Source organism: Heptranchias perlo, chromosome 4, assembly GCF_035084215.1.
Source record: "Heptranchias perlo isolate sHepPer1 chromosome 4, sHepPer1.hap1, whole genome shotgun sequence".
NCBI classification, from domain to species: domain Eukaryota; kingdom Metazoa; phylum Chordata; class Chondrichthyes; order Hexanchiformes; family Hexanchidae; genus Heptranchias; species Heptranchias perlo.
Window position 1 is genome coordinate 94,676,179 of NC_090328.1, and position 17,190 is coordinate 94,693,368.

Consider the following 17,190-nt stretch of genomic DNA (forward strand, 5'->3'; position numbering starts at 1 on the left):
CTGAGGGAAATTTCTTTGTATTTAATTCCTTTTTAAAGATTTTGCATCTAATTATCTTCTCAGCCCAGAAAGATTTTATTTAACTTACTTGGCTTTTTATTGCCATGCTTACACCTTTACAGATCAAAGGCACCCCGTGGTAAGGTTTCAACAGAGAAAGGTTTAATTTAATTAAAAGGACTACCAAATCTGGAAAACAAGTACTCCAAAACAATATTTTCTCCATGAATGCCATGAGAGATCCCTTAGCAAAAATATTCAATGATATAACTTCAGTTTTTAAAAAATCCTTCCAATGGGTTTCAATTCATGCAGTAACGGTACCTAAGGACATGGTTCAAAGCCCCTATGTCTTGAGGGGTTAACACAATGCCCATCACCCATTGAACTTGGTAAGTGGTCTAGAAATGATTCCTTTTAATCAAGAAAGCAAAAATGGCTTTCGGCCACATGACATTTAAGATAGAAGAGGATGCAAAATGATTCTAGTCTTTTATCTGTATGTAAAGTTAAAGAAATGTTTTTTAAATCTATGAACCTGTAAACCGTCAATTTACAAGGACAAAATAACAAACAGGAAAATAAACTCCCAGGGCTGAAGTGTACACAGACAGGTCTTACTAGCACTCATGTAAAGCAAGCAAATTGATTTAAGTCACTATATTTGCATTTGTCCCTTCTGATGCACGTATAAAACAAAAAAAAGACTTGCATTTATATCGCGCTTGATCACATCTTCAGGGTGTCCCAAAGCGCTTTACAACCAACCAATGGATTGCTCTACTCTTGAAAATTCGAAGTTGTTTTTTGTACCAAAATATTTTCAATTAGCTAATAATTTAAATTAACACCGAAAAGTAGGAATTTTTAGTGCTTAATAATTTAATTGTGTTTACATTTGAAGTGCAGTCACAGTTGTTACATAAGCAAATATGCCAGCTAATTTATGCACAAGGTCTGACAAACAACAAATGAATGAATGGCTAGATATCCTGTTTTTGGTGGTTATATTTGGAGGATGAATGTTAGCTGGGACACAGGGGAAAAGTCTCAGCTCCTCTTCAAACAGTGTCATGGGATATTTATCCTTCCTCTGAGCAGACAGGCGGTTTAACGTCTCATCCAAAAGAAGGCACCTCTGATGTTACAGCACTCCCTCAGTTCAGTACAGCACCGTAATGTGAGCCTAGGTTATGTGCTCAAGTCTGAAGTGAGACTTGAACCCACAGTCGTCTTACTAGGGTGCAATTGAGCCAAACTGACCTATTTTTGACTAGATATATGGCAACAATAAGTGTAGGTCAGGGAACTGTTACTGGTAGCAAAAGAAGAAAGGCTATATTTCCTGTTGCAAATACTTTATTGTCTATAACCATCAGAATGTACAAGTCTGTGTAAGGTTTCCTATCTGTATAAGGTTTTTTTTTATTTGTTCATGGGATGTGGGCGTCGCTGGCAAGGCCAGCATTCATTGCCCATCCCTAATTGCCCTTGAGAAGGTGGTGGTGAGCCGCCTTCTTGAACCGCTGCAGTCCGTGTGGTGAAGGTTCTCCCACAGTGCTGTTAGGAAGGGAGTTCCAGGATTTTGATTCAGCAATGATGAAGGAACGATGATATATTTCGAAGTTGGGATGGTGTGTGACTTGGAGGGGAACGAGCAGAGGGTGTTGTTCCCATGTGCCTGCTGCCCTTGCACTTCTAGGTGGTAGAGGTCGTGGGTTTGGGAGGTGCTGTTGAAGAAGCCTTGGCGAGTTGGTATGAATGGATCCTATGTGTGCTTGTTATCAGCAAAACCGTCCGATGAAGTTTTTCAACTTGATACTGGAGATTGCCCCAACTGAAATGGATGAAAATCAGATTGTTCCTGGCATCCTGTAGCAAAGTTACATCGCCATCTTCTGCCATCGCACAGGTGCGTTTCTCATTCAGTTTGAGGTAAAGCCCCTTCTTGATGGTGAGTTTATTTGGCATTCGGCAGACCAGTCATTTTGTCACAATTTCTCCAACTTTAATTGTAAATCCCCTGGTTGTTAAGGCACTAAAGTTGCTGCTTGAGGATACTTAAAAAAAAATGTCAATGATGGAAAGTGTCTTGTGGGCCTGGTTGTACCTATTTTCTGCTGGCTTCTGTGGGGTGTCCAACGGGATGATGAGCCACTTTTTCAAGACTTGGCACACGTCTCCTAACAAAAAGAATTGTAGTCAGCATTTCATTTGAATATTGCAACCAGAAAAGATTGTTTGAGAATTAAGGAATCACAACTGTAAATGTGCATATTTTCATATATCTGCAGTTGGTTAGACTCAAGACTTTGGGAAACGCAATAGTATAAAATTGTTGCACTCTCTGCAACTATGCCTCATTAACTCCACTGGAAATATGAATCTATGAAGCCTTCATTACAGGTGAGCACTGTGCTCTGGCTAAGGCCCACTAAATCACCATTGGCCATTAGAATGGGCCATCGTAAGAACAGCCATGACATTCATAGTCACAGGCTGAAGAATTATGGTCACCAGAGATGTTTAGCTTGCTTGGTACCATTTGGCACAGTTCAGTAATTTCAAACGTGAAGAGCCTCAACCTTTAGTAATGATATTACAATCTGGCCCTTTGCCACAGATATGGTCATCTTTTGAAAATCCTTTGCTTGTGTGCACATGATTAGAAACTGCAGTGTGGCCCCCTTCAACATAATCCTTTAACTCCACCTTTTCTGACATAGTAATCTTGTAACTTTCATCCACAATGGATAACTTATTTACATTACCGATATTTGAAAATGCTCATCCCAAGTCCATTTATCTTTCTTGTAGTTTTCACCCTACTCCACTCTTTCTATTTGTTATATAATGAGCAGGGTTTCCACCTAAATCAGATGCAGTACACAGTGAGAGATAGATACATTTAAAATCAGAAATCTTTGTAAATATTTAACCAAACTATTCAAATTAGCTTTTGGTATATTAACATCAGAGCAAATAATTCTGTAGAATGTTTGCATTTCTCCAGAATAGGAGCAGGAGTAGGCCATCCAGCCCTCGAGCCTGCTCCGCCATTCAACAAGATCATGGCTGTTCTCCTACCTCGACGCCATTTTCCTGCACTATCCCATATCCCTTGATGCCTTTAATATCTAGAAATCTATTGATCTCTGTTTTGAATGTACTCAATGACTGAGCCTCCACAGCCCTCTGGTGTAGAGAATTCCAAAGATTCACCACCCTCTGAGTGAAGAAATTTCTCCTCATCTCAGTCCTGTGATCCCTGGTTCTGGACTCCCCAACCAGGGGAAACATCCTCCTTGCATCTACCCTGTCGAGCCCTGTAAGAATTTTGTATATTTCAATGAGATCACCTCATTCTTCTAAACTCTAGAGAATACAGGCCTAGTCTACTCAATCTCTTGTCCTTACCATGTTGGAACTGCACTGTCTTGCATCCATCAGACATCTATACTACTGAAAAAGTGTAAAGCTTTCCTAAACTATCTCAAAATCACTCACTTTTCCAAATGCTGTACAGCTTTGTCCTCCTCCCCCCCCCCCACCCCCCACCAAGGTCAGACTTCAGCACTAGTACTAATTCCTCATGCCGTGTCATTGCACTGTTTTATTAGAAATCTTTTACTATTGCTTTTAAGAGTGACAGTGCACCAATGATTTTGTACGTGTGTGTCTCATAAAGGAAAGGCTTAGAGTGGGGTCTGCAGAGCAAGTATTTCCTATCTGATATAAGCAGCTTTATGGCAAGCAATGCAATTTTTCTTCTGCCCTTAAGTGTGCTGTGTGCAAAAGCAACGTCACAATGATTGACAGGAGAGTCTAAGGCACTAGGTTAGAACAAAACCTGCATCGTACTGCTGAGAATGAAGAATATTGCTAAAAGTGCATGAAATCTGTAAAAGATGGCTGTATTTTTCCAAAATGTGGTGAGTTGACTGAATTAAATTTTAATGGGTGGGGGCATTGCAGTATTAATAGATTCTATGCTCTTGTATTTTAGACATATCTTTACAGATGCTATGGGAGTTTGTCTATAATTGATGCTCACCTGTAATGAAGACTTTACAGGCAATTTTCCATAAAAGAGATCATGTTGCAAATCATAAAACTGTATTTTAATGTGGAAAGAGATGGAAGAATCATTTTTTTTAAAAACTGGATGAAATGCAACAAAGAGTTGACTACACAATTTTTAACCAAATCAGATCATTTTGTTTTTTATATGAAATGGATATTTGCTCATAGTTGCATTGTATCACTGTTCTTGATATTTTAAGCTGCCTACACCCTAAATGGCTGAAGTGTGTTCAGCTACTGCATCTGAGTTTAAACAGCGCTATTAATCCATCTGACTGGTAGTTCTTTGTGCTTATATATGTCATGAATTATCCAGGCTCTCATTTGCTATTTCCTTGTAGTTTTCTTCTGTTCCTTCATTTATTTTTGGTTAGTTCTTGTCATTGCTTTTATTTCTCTACATCTTAATGTCCTAATTGTCTCTGCTTCAGGGGAGCCATTTCCATTTTAAATATTTCCAGTTGTCCAGAAGCTTAATATTTGTGCTTCTTATTGCCACCTTCAAGTATTTACGTATTGCAGCTAGTGTGTTTTGAAGTCCAGGTGCTGTAAATAACTAGCATATAAAACAATTTGTACAGAGAATTTTCTTTTTGAGAAAATGAAGGGTAAGGCTCTTGGTGCAATGCCAAGGTTGATAAGAATAGAAAACCCCAATGATTTAGCAAATTTATCCAGTGCGCAGCTGAGCCATACAGACCAGGATGGTTCTAATTTAATTCCCTGGTTTCTGTTGCATTGACTGATCTCAACCATGATGCTACAGTTAACTGTAGTGTGCCTAGTTTGGGGGCAGGGGGAGGGTTGATATCAGCCAGTGTTCCCTCTCATAAAAGCTATTGAGGAACAAGTGCTGGAAGTGCTTGTGTGTGGATGTCAGATGAGGACTGGATCAGGCTCAGCTGTAATTTTAGCTATCCTGCTGTGACACTGTTGAGACTAGCATGTGAATGATGGCCCCTTGGGCAAAGTACCAGAGAGCTACCAGAGTCCATAGAACTATACCCAACAAGGAATCAATGTCTTCAGAAGAGGGCAGGAGAATTACAAACAGGTGGGAGTTTGGAGAAATCTAGTAGTAGTGTTAGGTGAAAAACTTTTTAAAGCCTGCAGATTGTAGGAGGAAGGAAAGAGTAAGGGAGGTCAATTTTAAGCTCCTGACAAAGAAAGTGTTAGATTAAGAATGAAGAAAAACTGCAGATGCTAGAAATCTGAAGTAAATATGGAAAATGCTGGAAATACAACAGGTCAGTCAGCATCTGTGAAGAGAAAAGATAAATTAACATTTCAAGAATTGAAAACTAATAAGATAAACAAGTTGAATGCTTTCCCACTTCACCCTTAGGAAACAGGGATTGGCAAACTGACTAGAATTTATAAGAATTGTATCAAGCTAAGCTAGAACATGATTTCTTTGAGTGAACCTGGTTTTTAACTGCTTATGTATCATGGCCAAATTGAAGAAGCCAACCAAGCTAAATCATAAGGTAAAAATGCTTCATTTTTACCACAAGTGCTTTTTGAGCTCAGAGGAGCATGGACTATAATGGTATTGATGAAATGGAGAGTGATTGCAAAAGACCATGACTGATTGGAGGGGGTCGGGGTCGGGGGGGGTGGCGGTGTGCTGTTCAGGGATTTGGAGGTAGAGGCAAGAGAAGGATTGATGATCAGACTTGTATACTGGCCAGGGATGCTAGACAGAGAAGAGATTTGGAGCAGTTATTGCATTATTTATGCTTTGTTCCAGAATGCATACCATGGGTAAAGTACAGTGACGTACCACCTTGTAAGTACGCCTGTGTATACATACACAGCACAAAACAAAACACACACACAATAAAGTTTTCCTGTTCCCTGAATCGCACATCAATTTATTAGAACATAAATTCTTACCTGTCTCACCATTCAGCTGATCTCTGTTCAGAGCTGTGGTCAGACCCCTGAGGCACTTCCTCCTTTTGGTTGACTTTGAGCTAAACACATGCTATCTGGATAGCAGAAAATGCAGTGTTCGAGAAAGTGAGACTGTTGCATTAATGCCTCATCAGTCACCATGGCTGCCTGGAGGATGGGAGATTCAAATCATTTGATTTAATGTGTACAGATGTGTGTAACTGTTGACAAAAGTCCAAGACCATGTGCTGGGTCACAGGCTGGTGGTGGGTCTGAAGTTGAGATTGGAGCTGACGGGTGCAGGGATGAATACTTCATGAGTAAAAAGAGAAACAAACATTGGACTAATCACCAAAAGCCACTAAACATACATTGAAATTGGGAGTACCATTTGTAGCAGCCAGGACTTATAGGTCTTGCCTTCCTTGCATGTCAGTTGTCAACTGGGCACCAGCATCAGTCTGGACTCTGCTGGATTTACTTACATGTCTTGGGCTAGGTTTTCTGCCCTTTGACCGTGAATGGCTGGAATAATCTAGCCCTTTGTTGCATCATAATAAGCTCTATCTCCCTCTTGAGTGGTGAGCTTCCAGCCCACTCAACCTCTCTGCATTATCCAACTCAGCATCTCTCAGCTCGACTTGGCTTGACGCATATATCCTCTCCTGTCTCCCTACACCTATGTCCAGAGAATTCGAGTATGTTTGTGGTTTTTGAAGTTTAGATTTGGTTTACTAGTTTTTTTAAACATTACTTACTTCATTTTTATAGGCAGGGTGGCAAGGGGATCAAACCATACAGCTGCTCTGCAGAAAGGCCTGGGAAAATGAAAAGGGATGTACAGGCAGAACAGAAAGGCTGGAGCTTACTGCATGTCAGTGCTCAAGGGGAGGGAAGATCTTGAGCCTACCACTGCTGGACAACACAAATAATTAAGTCCACATCATCAACATCAGGGAAGCAGTTACTGCTCACAAGTTGTTATTTATAGGGACTGAGGAAGGCTGCAGGCAGCGGCGATCTCAAGGCTAAAGCTCAGCCAATGAAGGACTGGTATAACTTAAATGTTTAAGAGTGTGAGTACACATCTGATAAGGCGGCCCAATGTTATTAGGATTTTAATAAACGTGATGAGAGGTGGGGGAGAGGAGAGGAAAATGAAACGTTCCCAAGGCTGCCTCATAGTTTTTCTTCTCCACTTGGTTTTAGTAAGACATAATAGTGAGTGTGTAAAATGTTTACACTTAGTTTGCATTTAAGTTATGAACTTGGGTTCTGTTGACAGAGAATATTTTGATCTATATAATAGGGTGATGGGAATCATTTGAAGTTTATAGAATATTCTCCATGTGGTCTTGGGGGTGTCACTGGGATTAATGGGTGTCACCTTCTGGCATGAGAAACCCCATATCCCTCTTGTTTTTTTCTTGTTGTTCTTTCAGTTTTTTCCTTTTCTTTTGCTTCTTGGTATGTGGGCACAGCTGGGATGGCTGCATTTGTTGCTCATCCCTAGTTTCCCTGAGACGGTGATGGTGAGCTGCAGTCTTTGCATGATGGAACTCCCATGATGGTGATAGGTAGGGAATTCCAGTGACGTATGTGCAAGTTAGAATGGAATGTGACTTGTAGGTGATAGGGTTCCCATGATCTTGATGCTCTTGTGCTTGATGGAACAGATCACGTGGCTGGGAGTTGCTGCCAAAGTATGCTCAGTGAATTGCTAAGATGCATTGTGTAGATAGTTCTGTAGCCACAGTGTGCGGTGGTAGGAGTGGATATCGAGCCCAGTGGCAGGATGCCAATCAAACAAACTGCTCTGTCCTGCATGGTATCAAGCTTCTTAAATGTTGGTGCGGATACACCCATCCAGGCGATTGGTGAATATTCCATGACACTCCTGACTTGAACCTTTTAGATAGTGGCGAGATTTTGAGGGATCAAGATATGAGCCAGTTGTTGCAGAGTACCCACCCTCTCCTGCTTTTGTTGATATGATTGGTCCATTATGCTACTGGTCACTTGTGATCCCCAGGATGTTGATGGTGGGGAAGTCTGATGGTGCCATTGTACATCAAGGGGAGGTGGAGATCTTTCCTTGTGAGAGATTATCATTGCCTGGCACTTATATGGTGCAAATGTTACCTGCCACGAGTCAGATCAAGCCTGGATGTTGTCCAGGCGCTGCTGTAGGCTGACATGGGCAGCTTCATTGTTGGAGGAGTTGTTAATAGAGCTGAACACTGGGATAGTCTGTAAACAGCCCCACTCCTGACCTAATGAAGCTGATGATGGTTGGGCCGAGGACAGTTCCCTGAGGGACTTCTGCAGCATCGCCTTGGGGCTGTGATGATTGTCCTCCAACAGCCAAGGCCACCTTCCTTTGTGTCAGGTATTGCACCAGCCACTGGAGTGTTATTACCTTAACCCCCACTGACTACAATTTTGCCTGGGCTCCTTGATGCCATACTCTGTCTGCTTGGATGTGTCTCGATGCATTTGCTTATTCTTTATCCCTCTGTTATTTGGGTATTATTTTTCTTTCCTACTTTATATCCTTTGCTCTCATTATTTCTCGGGGGTTTATTTTTTGTCCTATGTTAGCCACTCTTATAATCCCATTCTCTTTCCTGCTATCTCTCCAAGTTCAGAGAGTCAGTTTTATGTTAATGAGGCAGAGCTTGCACATATTCCTCGGCAAAAATGAAACTACTACATTCTCCCTACGAGTTTCTCACACTGAGCAGTACTGGTAAGTTCTGCCTCTAGTGTGTAGGAGCAGACTCTCAATCGGTATTGGGGGAGATGGAGAATGGGGTTGTGAGGAGCAGACAGAGCATATAATGGGGAGCAAAGCCTTTAGCCAGGGAGGGAATTTGGGAACCTAGCCAGATTATTGTAAATTAGTCTGAAATTGAAAGGTATATTCAGTATAAGCATATCAAGTGATGTGCACTGTTGCCTATTGTACCTAGTGACGAATGTGGAAAAGGTCAGTCATATTTTTACAATTGATTAAGTTCAGCAAAGCATTTAAAATTGCTTTTTAAGCAAATTGCTTTCCCTCCCCCATCGCTCCTAACTAAATATGTGGCGTGCAAACTACTATCAAACCAATTTCTATAAGCAAACCAAGTCGTGTGAGCCAAAATTTGCTCCTATTCACCACTGTGTATGGGACAGCATGCCTGGGTTTAACAATTAACCCCTAATCAGTGTTATTGCTCACTGGTGAATAACTGTGATGCACACCATGTATTCTTGTCACTTCCAAAGCCATAAAATAGCATTGTTAGGACAATGAGTTCAGGCTAAAACTATTTGGACAAATTTATTTAAAGTGCAATAAACAGATTTAGACCACATATAAACTTTTACAAAACCAGAAAAAGGAAGTCTGAAATCTTTGTTCTTTTCAATAGCTTTTGAATAATTGTCTCTAATGGAAGTTTTGTGGAAGTTGATTCCTCACAGGGCTCTTATTAACCCTCTGTGTGTACAGGCATGGCAAAGCAGGGAACTGAAGACACCAAGAAAGTTTGTAGGTTTTAAAAGCATCTTTTCCTTTAATGAAAAAGTAATCAGATTGAAGATTGTCTTTAGCAACGACTCATCACAGCAAGCCATGTGTTAATGCCCAGGAAATGAGCATCAAATCTGAGATTTTTGCCTGTTACCAATATTCTGTTCAGTATTCTTCAAAGAATAGTCACCTGTGTTACTGTCTGTCAATCCACTTTTCAAATAAGTTGTTCCAGTCATCAAAGCAATTAATTGGTTTCATAGTCAGGGAGGACAGCTTCAGTTTAAAATGGTCAGAAATTTCCCACTGCTCTCCAACGCTTCACCTAAGTGCCAATTTTTCACGTAAGCCTAGATAATGAGCGCCAGTGGACTGTTGGGAATTGGATGTCACAGCCAAGCCTGATCTGGTCCTCAACAGGCATCTACACAAACGTACTTTCCAGCAAGGTTTCACAGGATAGTGATTCTAGAACGGATAACATTGGCTGATTACTTTTTCATTCTCTACAGCCTGGGAGCGTTAAGCCCAAATGTACTGCTCCCACCACTATCTTGGATAAGATTGGTTTACTTGGCACAGACCATTGTATCAAACCTGGAATCTAGTTCCCTGGTTAGTCTTTATGGCTCATATCACAAAGCCATCAGGGCAGCCCACAAATTTTTATTTCAAACAATTGGTTCTTCAGTGGCATTGATCACAGGGAGGTGATGCTAGGAGTCGGACTCTGGTTAGGCCAAGCAGAAGCAAGAAAAGCTGGGGCTTGAGTGGGGCATCCTAAAAGAGGCACTGAGTTTGTGCATATGCATAATAGCCTGGGAAGTATTATGTGAAGATTCCTAGCTGCAGACCCTAGAGATAGGACAGGCGTGTATGTATGTGGGAAAGTTGTACCCGGGAATTTTAATCTGTAATGGGTAAGTTTAGTGTTGAGTTCTTTTAAATGTCTAATGTATTTTAAATTTTAATTTAGGGTTTCAGAGTGTTGTGGTCCAAAAGCAACATGGCCACAAACATCTGGACAAAATTTGTTGTTTCCTTTGTGGTGGACTGTTTGCAATTCATATCCTTTTTTAAAAAAAGTGAACAACTTGGTTGGTTTTGAGCTGGTTGCTAATTGATATGTTTTCCTAATGCCTTTATATTTGAGCGATTAAGCATAGCAAACTACAGATGTGGCAATACCTTTTAAGAGATGCAATGTTTTGGACGCATGCTAAGATGATGTTTTGAACTGTATAGGTGTATACGCCTAATGTTCGTGCCATGGTGGTTTTTCCCTTTGTAACCCTACAACAACTTAATGCTCATAAGTAGAGGATTGTGACCATGATCTAGCTCATCACCATAGCACATGATGCACTTACCTACCAAGCCATTGGGGCTCCTCTCAAGGTAAGTTTTATCGAGTACTAATGCTCTTAGTATTGGCACTTTGGGAGAAGAGAGAGTTGACATGTTCATTTAGTCCCTTCAGTTAAGTCCATTAGTGCACATTCGAAGCGTACTTGTTAACACTACCTGAGAGTTCGGGCGTAGGGTCAACACCCAAAATGTTAACCTGTCTTTTTGGATGCCGACAGATCTGTTTAGTTCCAGAATTATTTTTTTAAATCTGAGTTGTCTGGTTTGAACATGTGTAATTTTTCCTTTTTGGCGAAGAGGATAGTGCATCAGTTGTTGCTGTTCACTTTTTTAACATTTTTTTTGCTTTGATAAAATAAATGCCTCTAGATGGACAGCCTTGCACTGAACTGAACTCATGTCGATCTAACTCTTTTGTTTAGGTTGAAAAGCCATCGTGTAGCGGTTTGGCAGAATTGCTGCTTTATCCTCCAAAGAGTGGCCAACAGCAAAGGAAGGGAAGTTTTAATCAGAAGTCAGCTGACAAGAAACAGGAGTTACTAGTTTCTAGTAAAACTGTAGCTCAAGGAGGGAAACCAGTTGCAGCGAAAAGCCTAGTTGCAAAGGATATAGAGGTGAAAGAAAAAGTCACTGAGTTATTACAGAGGTACAGTAGTGGACTTTGGGCCAACGCACTTCCAAAGTTGTTTGAAGAGACATACAAGATGCAGTTTCCTCAGAGTATTTTGGATGATCTTGACTGCTTATCTGACATTAGCACTGTGGATTATGCAGTATCTGGTGATCGCAAAAAGGCAATTCTTTATGCAAAAATGATGAAAACCACTGATGAGCAAAATGATAAACCTAAAGAGATCCTTTCCCCAGTGTTGGTGACTCCCACTGCTCTAGTGAAACCAGAACTGAAAGAGATCATCAAGGAGGAGTTCACTGATGTAGGACTTCGTTCACATAGAACCTGTATTGATCCTGACCAACTGGCATTAACTGAAAATGAGGTGACTCTGATTGCTGACGAATTTACAGAAAGTTGCTCAATGCAGCCTGCTCCTCCCCCACTTAGCATTCCAGCAGAGCAATTCCCATCTGTATTGGTGGTTGAACTTTACACCACTGTTGAAGCTGTTATCAGGTGAGCCTTCCTCAAAATCTGCCATTTCTACAGGTTAGTGCAGGAAGGAGAGCACAGTAAAGGATCTGCAACATCTCAATCAAACCAATGCACATGCAGCATGGTTGTAAGCTTTGGTTGTAAGTTTAATGTTTGTCAATATCACGATTTATTGGATTGGCTATAAAGTCACTTCTATTGTTTCAATTTAGAATAAAAAGCACAACTGGCCAAGGCAATTTTTTTTCCACTTCAGAAGAAATGTATTTGAATCTTTTATTCACAGTTGTCGACCTCCTGTGACTTTGCTCTTTGGATGTCTGGGGCCTGAGTGTAGTTTTGATATTTACCACAGTCCTGTTGTGGCCTAAATATAACAGCTCACTCATTGCTGTAATACGGTAAATCTTCTAAAGCGATGTATCACGTGACTGACAAAGTTAAAATATTTACATACCTTACTGATGCTGAAAGGCACAGACATCACAGATATAAGGCAAGTGATTACTGTTGCTGACATTACTGGATGAATGCATAACACACTCTTGTGACATTCCTCAGCTATTTAATGGAGGCGTTAACCCATTGAAAATAAACTGATGCTGCCATTAAAGTAGATGGAGGAATGTTACACAAACACTAATGTTGCTTAGTGTAATTTCTAACCTCTAGCTTGTAATGTTATTAATCTGGTACTTTACAAAAACTTCTTAACAACAACTTGCAATTATATAGCACCTTTAACATTGTAAACGGTTCCCATGTACTTCACAGGAGTGTTATCAAACAAAATTTCACACTGAGCCACATAGAAAACGTGATCAAAGAGGCAGGTTTTAAGGAGGGTTTTAAAGGAGGAGAGGTGGAGAGGTCTAGGGAGGGAATTCCAGAGCTTAGGGCCGAAGCAGCTGAAGGCATGGCTGCCAATGGTGGAGCAATTTAAAATAAGGGATGCGTAAGAGGTAAGAATAGGAGGAGTGCAGAGATCTTGGAAGGTTGTAGGGCTGGAGGAGGTTACAGAGATAGGGAGGGGGGAGGCCGTGGAGGGATTTGAAAACAAGGATGTGAATTTTAAAATCGAGGCGTTCCCGGACCGGGAGCCAATGTAGGTCAGAGAGCGCAGGGGTGATGGGTGAATGGGACTTGGTGTGAGTTAGGATACGAGCAGCAGAGTTTTGGATGAGCTCAAGTTTATGGAGGGTGGATTTTGGGAGGCCGGCCAGGAGAGCATTGGAATAGTCGAGTCTAGAGGTAACAAAGGCATGGATGAGGGTTTCAGCAGCAGATGAACTGAGGCAGGGGTAGAGACGGGCGATGTTGTGGAGGTAGAAGTGGACGGTCTTGGTGATGGAGCAGATATGTGGTCGGAAGCTCATCTCAGAGTCAGATTAAATGCCAATGTTGCGAATGGTCTGGTTCAGCCTCAGACAGTGGCCAGGGAGAGGGATGGAGTCAGTGGCTGGGGAACGGAGCTTGTGGCGGGGACTGAAGACAATGTACTTCAGTCTTCCCAATATTTAGTTGGAGGAAATCTTTGCTCATCCATTCCTGGATGTTGGACAAGCAGTGTGACAAATTAGAGTCAGTGGAGTGTTCGAGGGAGTTGGTGGAGATAGAGCTGGATGTCGTCAGCGTACATGTGGAATCTGATGTGTTTTCAGATGATGTCAGCAAGGAGCAGCATGTAGGTGAGAAATAGGAGGGGGCCAAGGATAGGTCTTTGGGGGACTCCAATGGTAACCGTGCCGTTGCAGGAAGAGAAGCCATTGCAGGTGATTCTCTGGCTACGACTGGATAGATAAGAATGGATATGCAGGTAACATTTTCCTTTTCTCCCTGAACCCCCACAATTTACATTATAAAATATTTTTTGCTTCATTTCACATTTTGCCTTTGTAGTATTTCCTTAAAATGCAAATATTTTATTCTCTTTCTCTTCAAACCTTCCACGTTTTTCTGTTATTTTGTGTTAGGGAGGTGGGTGGGAAAGAAAAAAATCTTTTGCTATCTCACGCATCCGTTCTTGCCCCTTTCTCCCTTCACACCTCACTTCTCCCTTCACTACCACTCCCCCCGTTCCCCCCTTCGCTACCGTTCCCCCCCTTCGCTACCGTTCCCCCCTTCGCTACCGTTCCCCCCTTCGCTACCGTTCCCCCCTTCGCTACCGTTCCCCCCTTCGCTACCGTTCCCCCCTTCGCTACCGTTCCCCCCTTCGCTACCGTTCCCCCCTTCACTACCGCTCCCCCCTTCGCCACCGCTCCCCCCCACTTCTCCCTTCGCCACCACTCCCCCCCCCCCCCCCCCCCCCACCCCCGCTCCTCGCTTCGCCACCACTCCCCCACCCCCCCCGCTTCTCCCTTTGCCGCCCCCCCCCCCCTTACTTCCCATGTGGATTTGTAGTTCTTGCTGAAGCTGTTTATGTAGCACTGCTGAAGAACGTTTTCCCCATTTGTCAAGTCTCCACTATCAGGATGTGAACAGGTGTCCTTTGCCACGGCCCAGGCCTGGCTAGCTGATTGTGCTCGCAGTCCAGGGATGGACTGGCCATATGGGAATCAGGATTCCCCCATAGAATCATAGAAATTTAAAGCACAAAAGGAGGACATTCAGCTCATCGTGTCTGTGCCAGCCGAAAAAGAGCTATCCAGCTTAATCCCACTTTCCAGTACTTGGTCCGTAGCATTGTAGGTTATGGCTCTTGAAGTGTACATCCAAATACGTTCTAAATGCGATGAGGGTTTCTGCTTCTACCACCCTTCCAGGCAGTGAGTTCCAGACCCTCACCACCTCTGGCTGAAAAAACTTCTCCTCAGCTCCCCACTTTCCTTCTACTAATTACTTTAAATCTGTGCCCCCTGGTTATTGACCTCTCTGCTGAGGGAAACAGGTCCTCCCTATCCACTCTATCTAGGCCCCTCATAATTTTATATACCTCAATTAAATCCCCTCTCAGCTTCCTGTGTTCCAAAGAAAACAACCCCAGCCTATCCAGTCTTTCCTCATAGCTAAAATTCTCCAGTCCTGGCAACATCCTTGTAAATCTCCTTTGTACCCACTTGAGTGCAATTACATCTTTCCTGTAATGTGGTGACCAGAACTGTACGCAGTACTCAAGCTGTGGCCTAACTAGTGTTTTACACAGTTCTAGTATAACCTCCCTGCTCTTATATTCTATGCCTTGGCTCAAAAAGGAAAGTATCCCGTATGCCACCTTAATCACCTTATCTACCTTCAGGGACCCGTGGATATTCACTCCAAGATCCCTCTGTTCCTCTACACCTCTCAGTATCCTCCCATTTATTGTGTATTCCCTTGTCTTGTTTGCCCTCCCCTAATGCATTACCTCACAATTTTCTGGATTAAATTCCATTTGCCACTTTTCTGCCCACCTGACCAGTCCATTGATATCTTCCTGCAGTCCACAGCTTTTCTCCTCATTATCAACCACACGACCAATTTTTGTATCAGCTGCAAACTTCTTGATCAAGCCCCCTATGTTTAGGTCTAAATCATTAATATATACCACAGAAAGCACTGTGGTTGACAGGGCCCTCGACCGTGTCCGTCCCATTTCCCGCTCTTCTGCCCTCACCCCTTTCCCCCCCACCCACCCACCCCACGCCTGCCAGAACCACAACAGGGTTCCTCCTTGCCCTCATCTTCTACCCCACCAGCCTCCACATTCAACAGATCATCTTCTGCCATTTCCGCCGCCTCCAGCACGATGCCACCACCAAACACATCTTCCTCTCCCTTCCCCTTTCAGCTTTCCAAAGGCACCGTTCCCTCCACAACACCCTGGTCCACTCTTCCATCACCCCCAACACCCGCTCCCATTTCCTGTGCAAGCGCAGGAGGTGCTACACCTGCCCTTTCACCTCCTCCTTTCCCATCATCCAGGGCCCTAAACACTCCTTCCAGGTGAAACAGTGATTTACTTGTGCTTCTTTCAATTTACTGTATTTGCTGCTCACAATACGGTCTCCTCTACATTGGGGAGACCAAACCCAGATTGGGTGATCGCTTTGCTGAATACCTCCATTCAGTCTGCAAGCGTGACCCTGGGCTTCCGGTCAGTTACCATTTTAATTCTCTGTCCTGCACTGTTCCAATGAAGTTCAGTGGAAGCTCGAGGAACAGCACCTCATCTTTTGATTAGGCAGTTTATAACCTTCCGGACTCAACATTGATTTCAATAACTTCAGATCATAACCATTGCTCCCACTTTTTTCAGACAGCAGGTGCTGGTAATGCTTCTGCTGTTGCCATTTACAGCTCCTCCAGACCCATCTTTTGTTTCTTTACTTGTCCCATTACCACCCTCCTTGTCTTGCACCATCATCCCTTGTTATTTAATCACTCCCATCACAGACCTTCCCTTTTGACTTCCTTTCCTCTTCCCTGGCTTTGTACTTGCTTTAAAAAGTGTTAAATCTTTACTTCTTCCAATTCCGACGAAAGGTCATCGACCTGAAACGTTAACTTTGTTTCTCTCTCCACAGATGCTGCCTGACCTGCTGAGTATTTCCAGCATTTTCTGTTCTTATTTCAGATTTCCAGCATCCGTGATATTTTGCTTTTGTCATAAACATCACCTCTGGCTTGCCACAAACATCAGTCCCCCTCAGCAACACAAAAAAACCTCATCCCACGCCATAGCCTTCACCCATTTCAGACCCACTATCTCTAATTCCTTCCCAAACCTCCCAGCCTCTTACCCTTTTTTTTAAAAAAACATCTGCTCAAAACCTTCAACCAAGTTTTCACCACCCTTCTTAATCTCTGAAGTCCTGCCATGATGTTCTTTCTCCACACACCTGTCTGAAGGTCTTTAAGGCACTATATAAATGCAAGTTGTTGGCTCATAATTTCTATTCAATGGTGTCAAATGTATATAGTGTTGATTTTTTTTCTGTCACTCAGTTATTTGTAAATTTTCTCCCCATTCCGGTACACTCTGGCTATTGTAGGGTGAAAACGGCAATTCCCATCAATCAATCTTTTTCTCTGTACCTACCTTCTCGTGCGCACTCAATCTATAAGTCCACCATGGGAAATTAAACTTTTGCTATTTCGCACGTGCTCTCTCGTCCCCTCTCTCACCCCCTCGTCCCTGCTCTACACAAGATAAGGGCTCATGGGGCTGGGGGTAATATATTAGCATGGATAGAGGATTGGTTAACAGACAAAACAGAGAGTAGGGCCTGAAATG

The 17,190-nt window shown here is 42.6% G+C and overlaps 1 protein-coding gene across 2 annotated transcripts in view; it reads left to right on the forward strand.

Annotated features, from left to right (window-relative positions):
- The window catches only part of LOC137321109 (tudor domain-containing protein 7-like), a 128,051-nt gene that overhangs the window by 71,223 nt on the left and 39,638 nt on the right, over nt 1-17,190 (forward strand). For both annotated transcript variants that reach the window (XR_010962712.1, XM_067983318.1), the window contains exon 7: nt 11,290-11,999. Coding sequence is in view for 1 of the 2 variants with exons in the window: in XM_067983318.1 (XP_067839419.1) it covers nt 11,290-11,999 (710 nt within the window). In the remaining variant the exon portion in view is untranslated. The remainder of the gene's footprint in view (nt 1-11,289; nt 12,000-17,190) is intronic.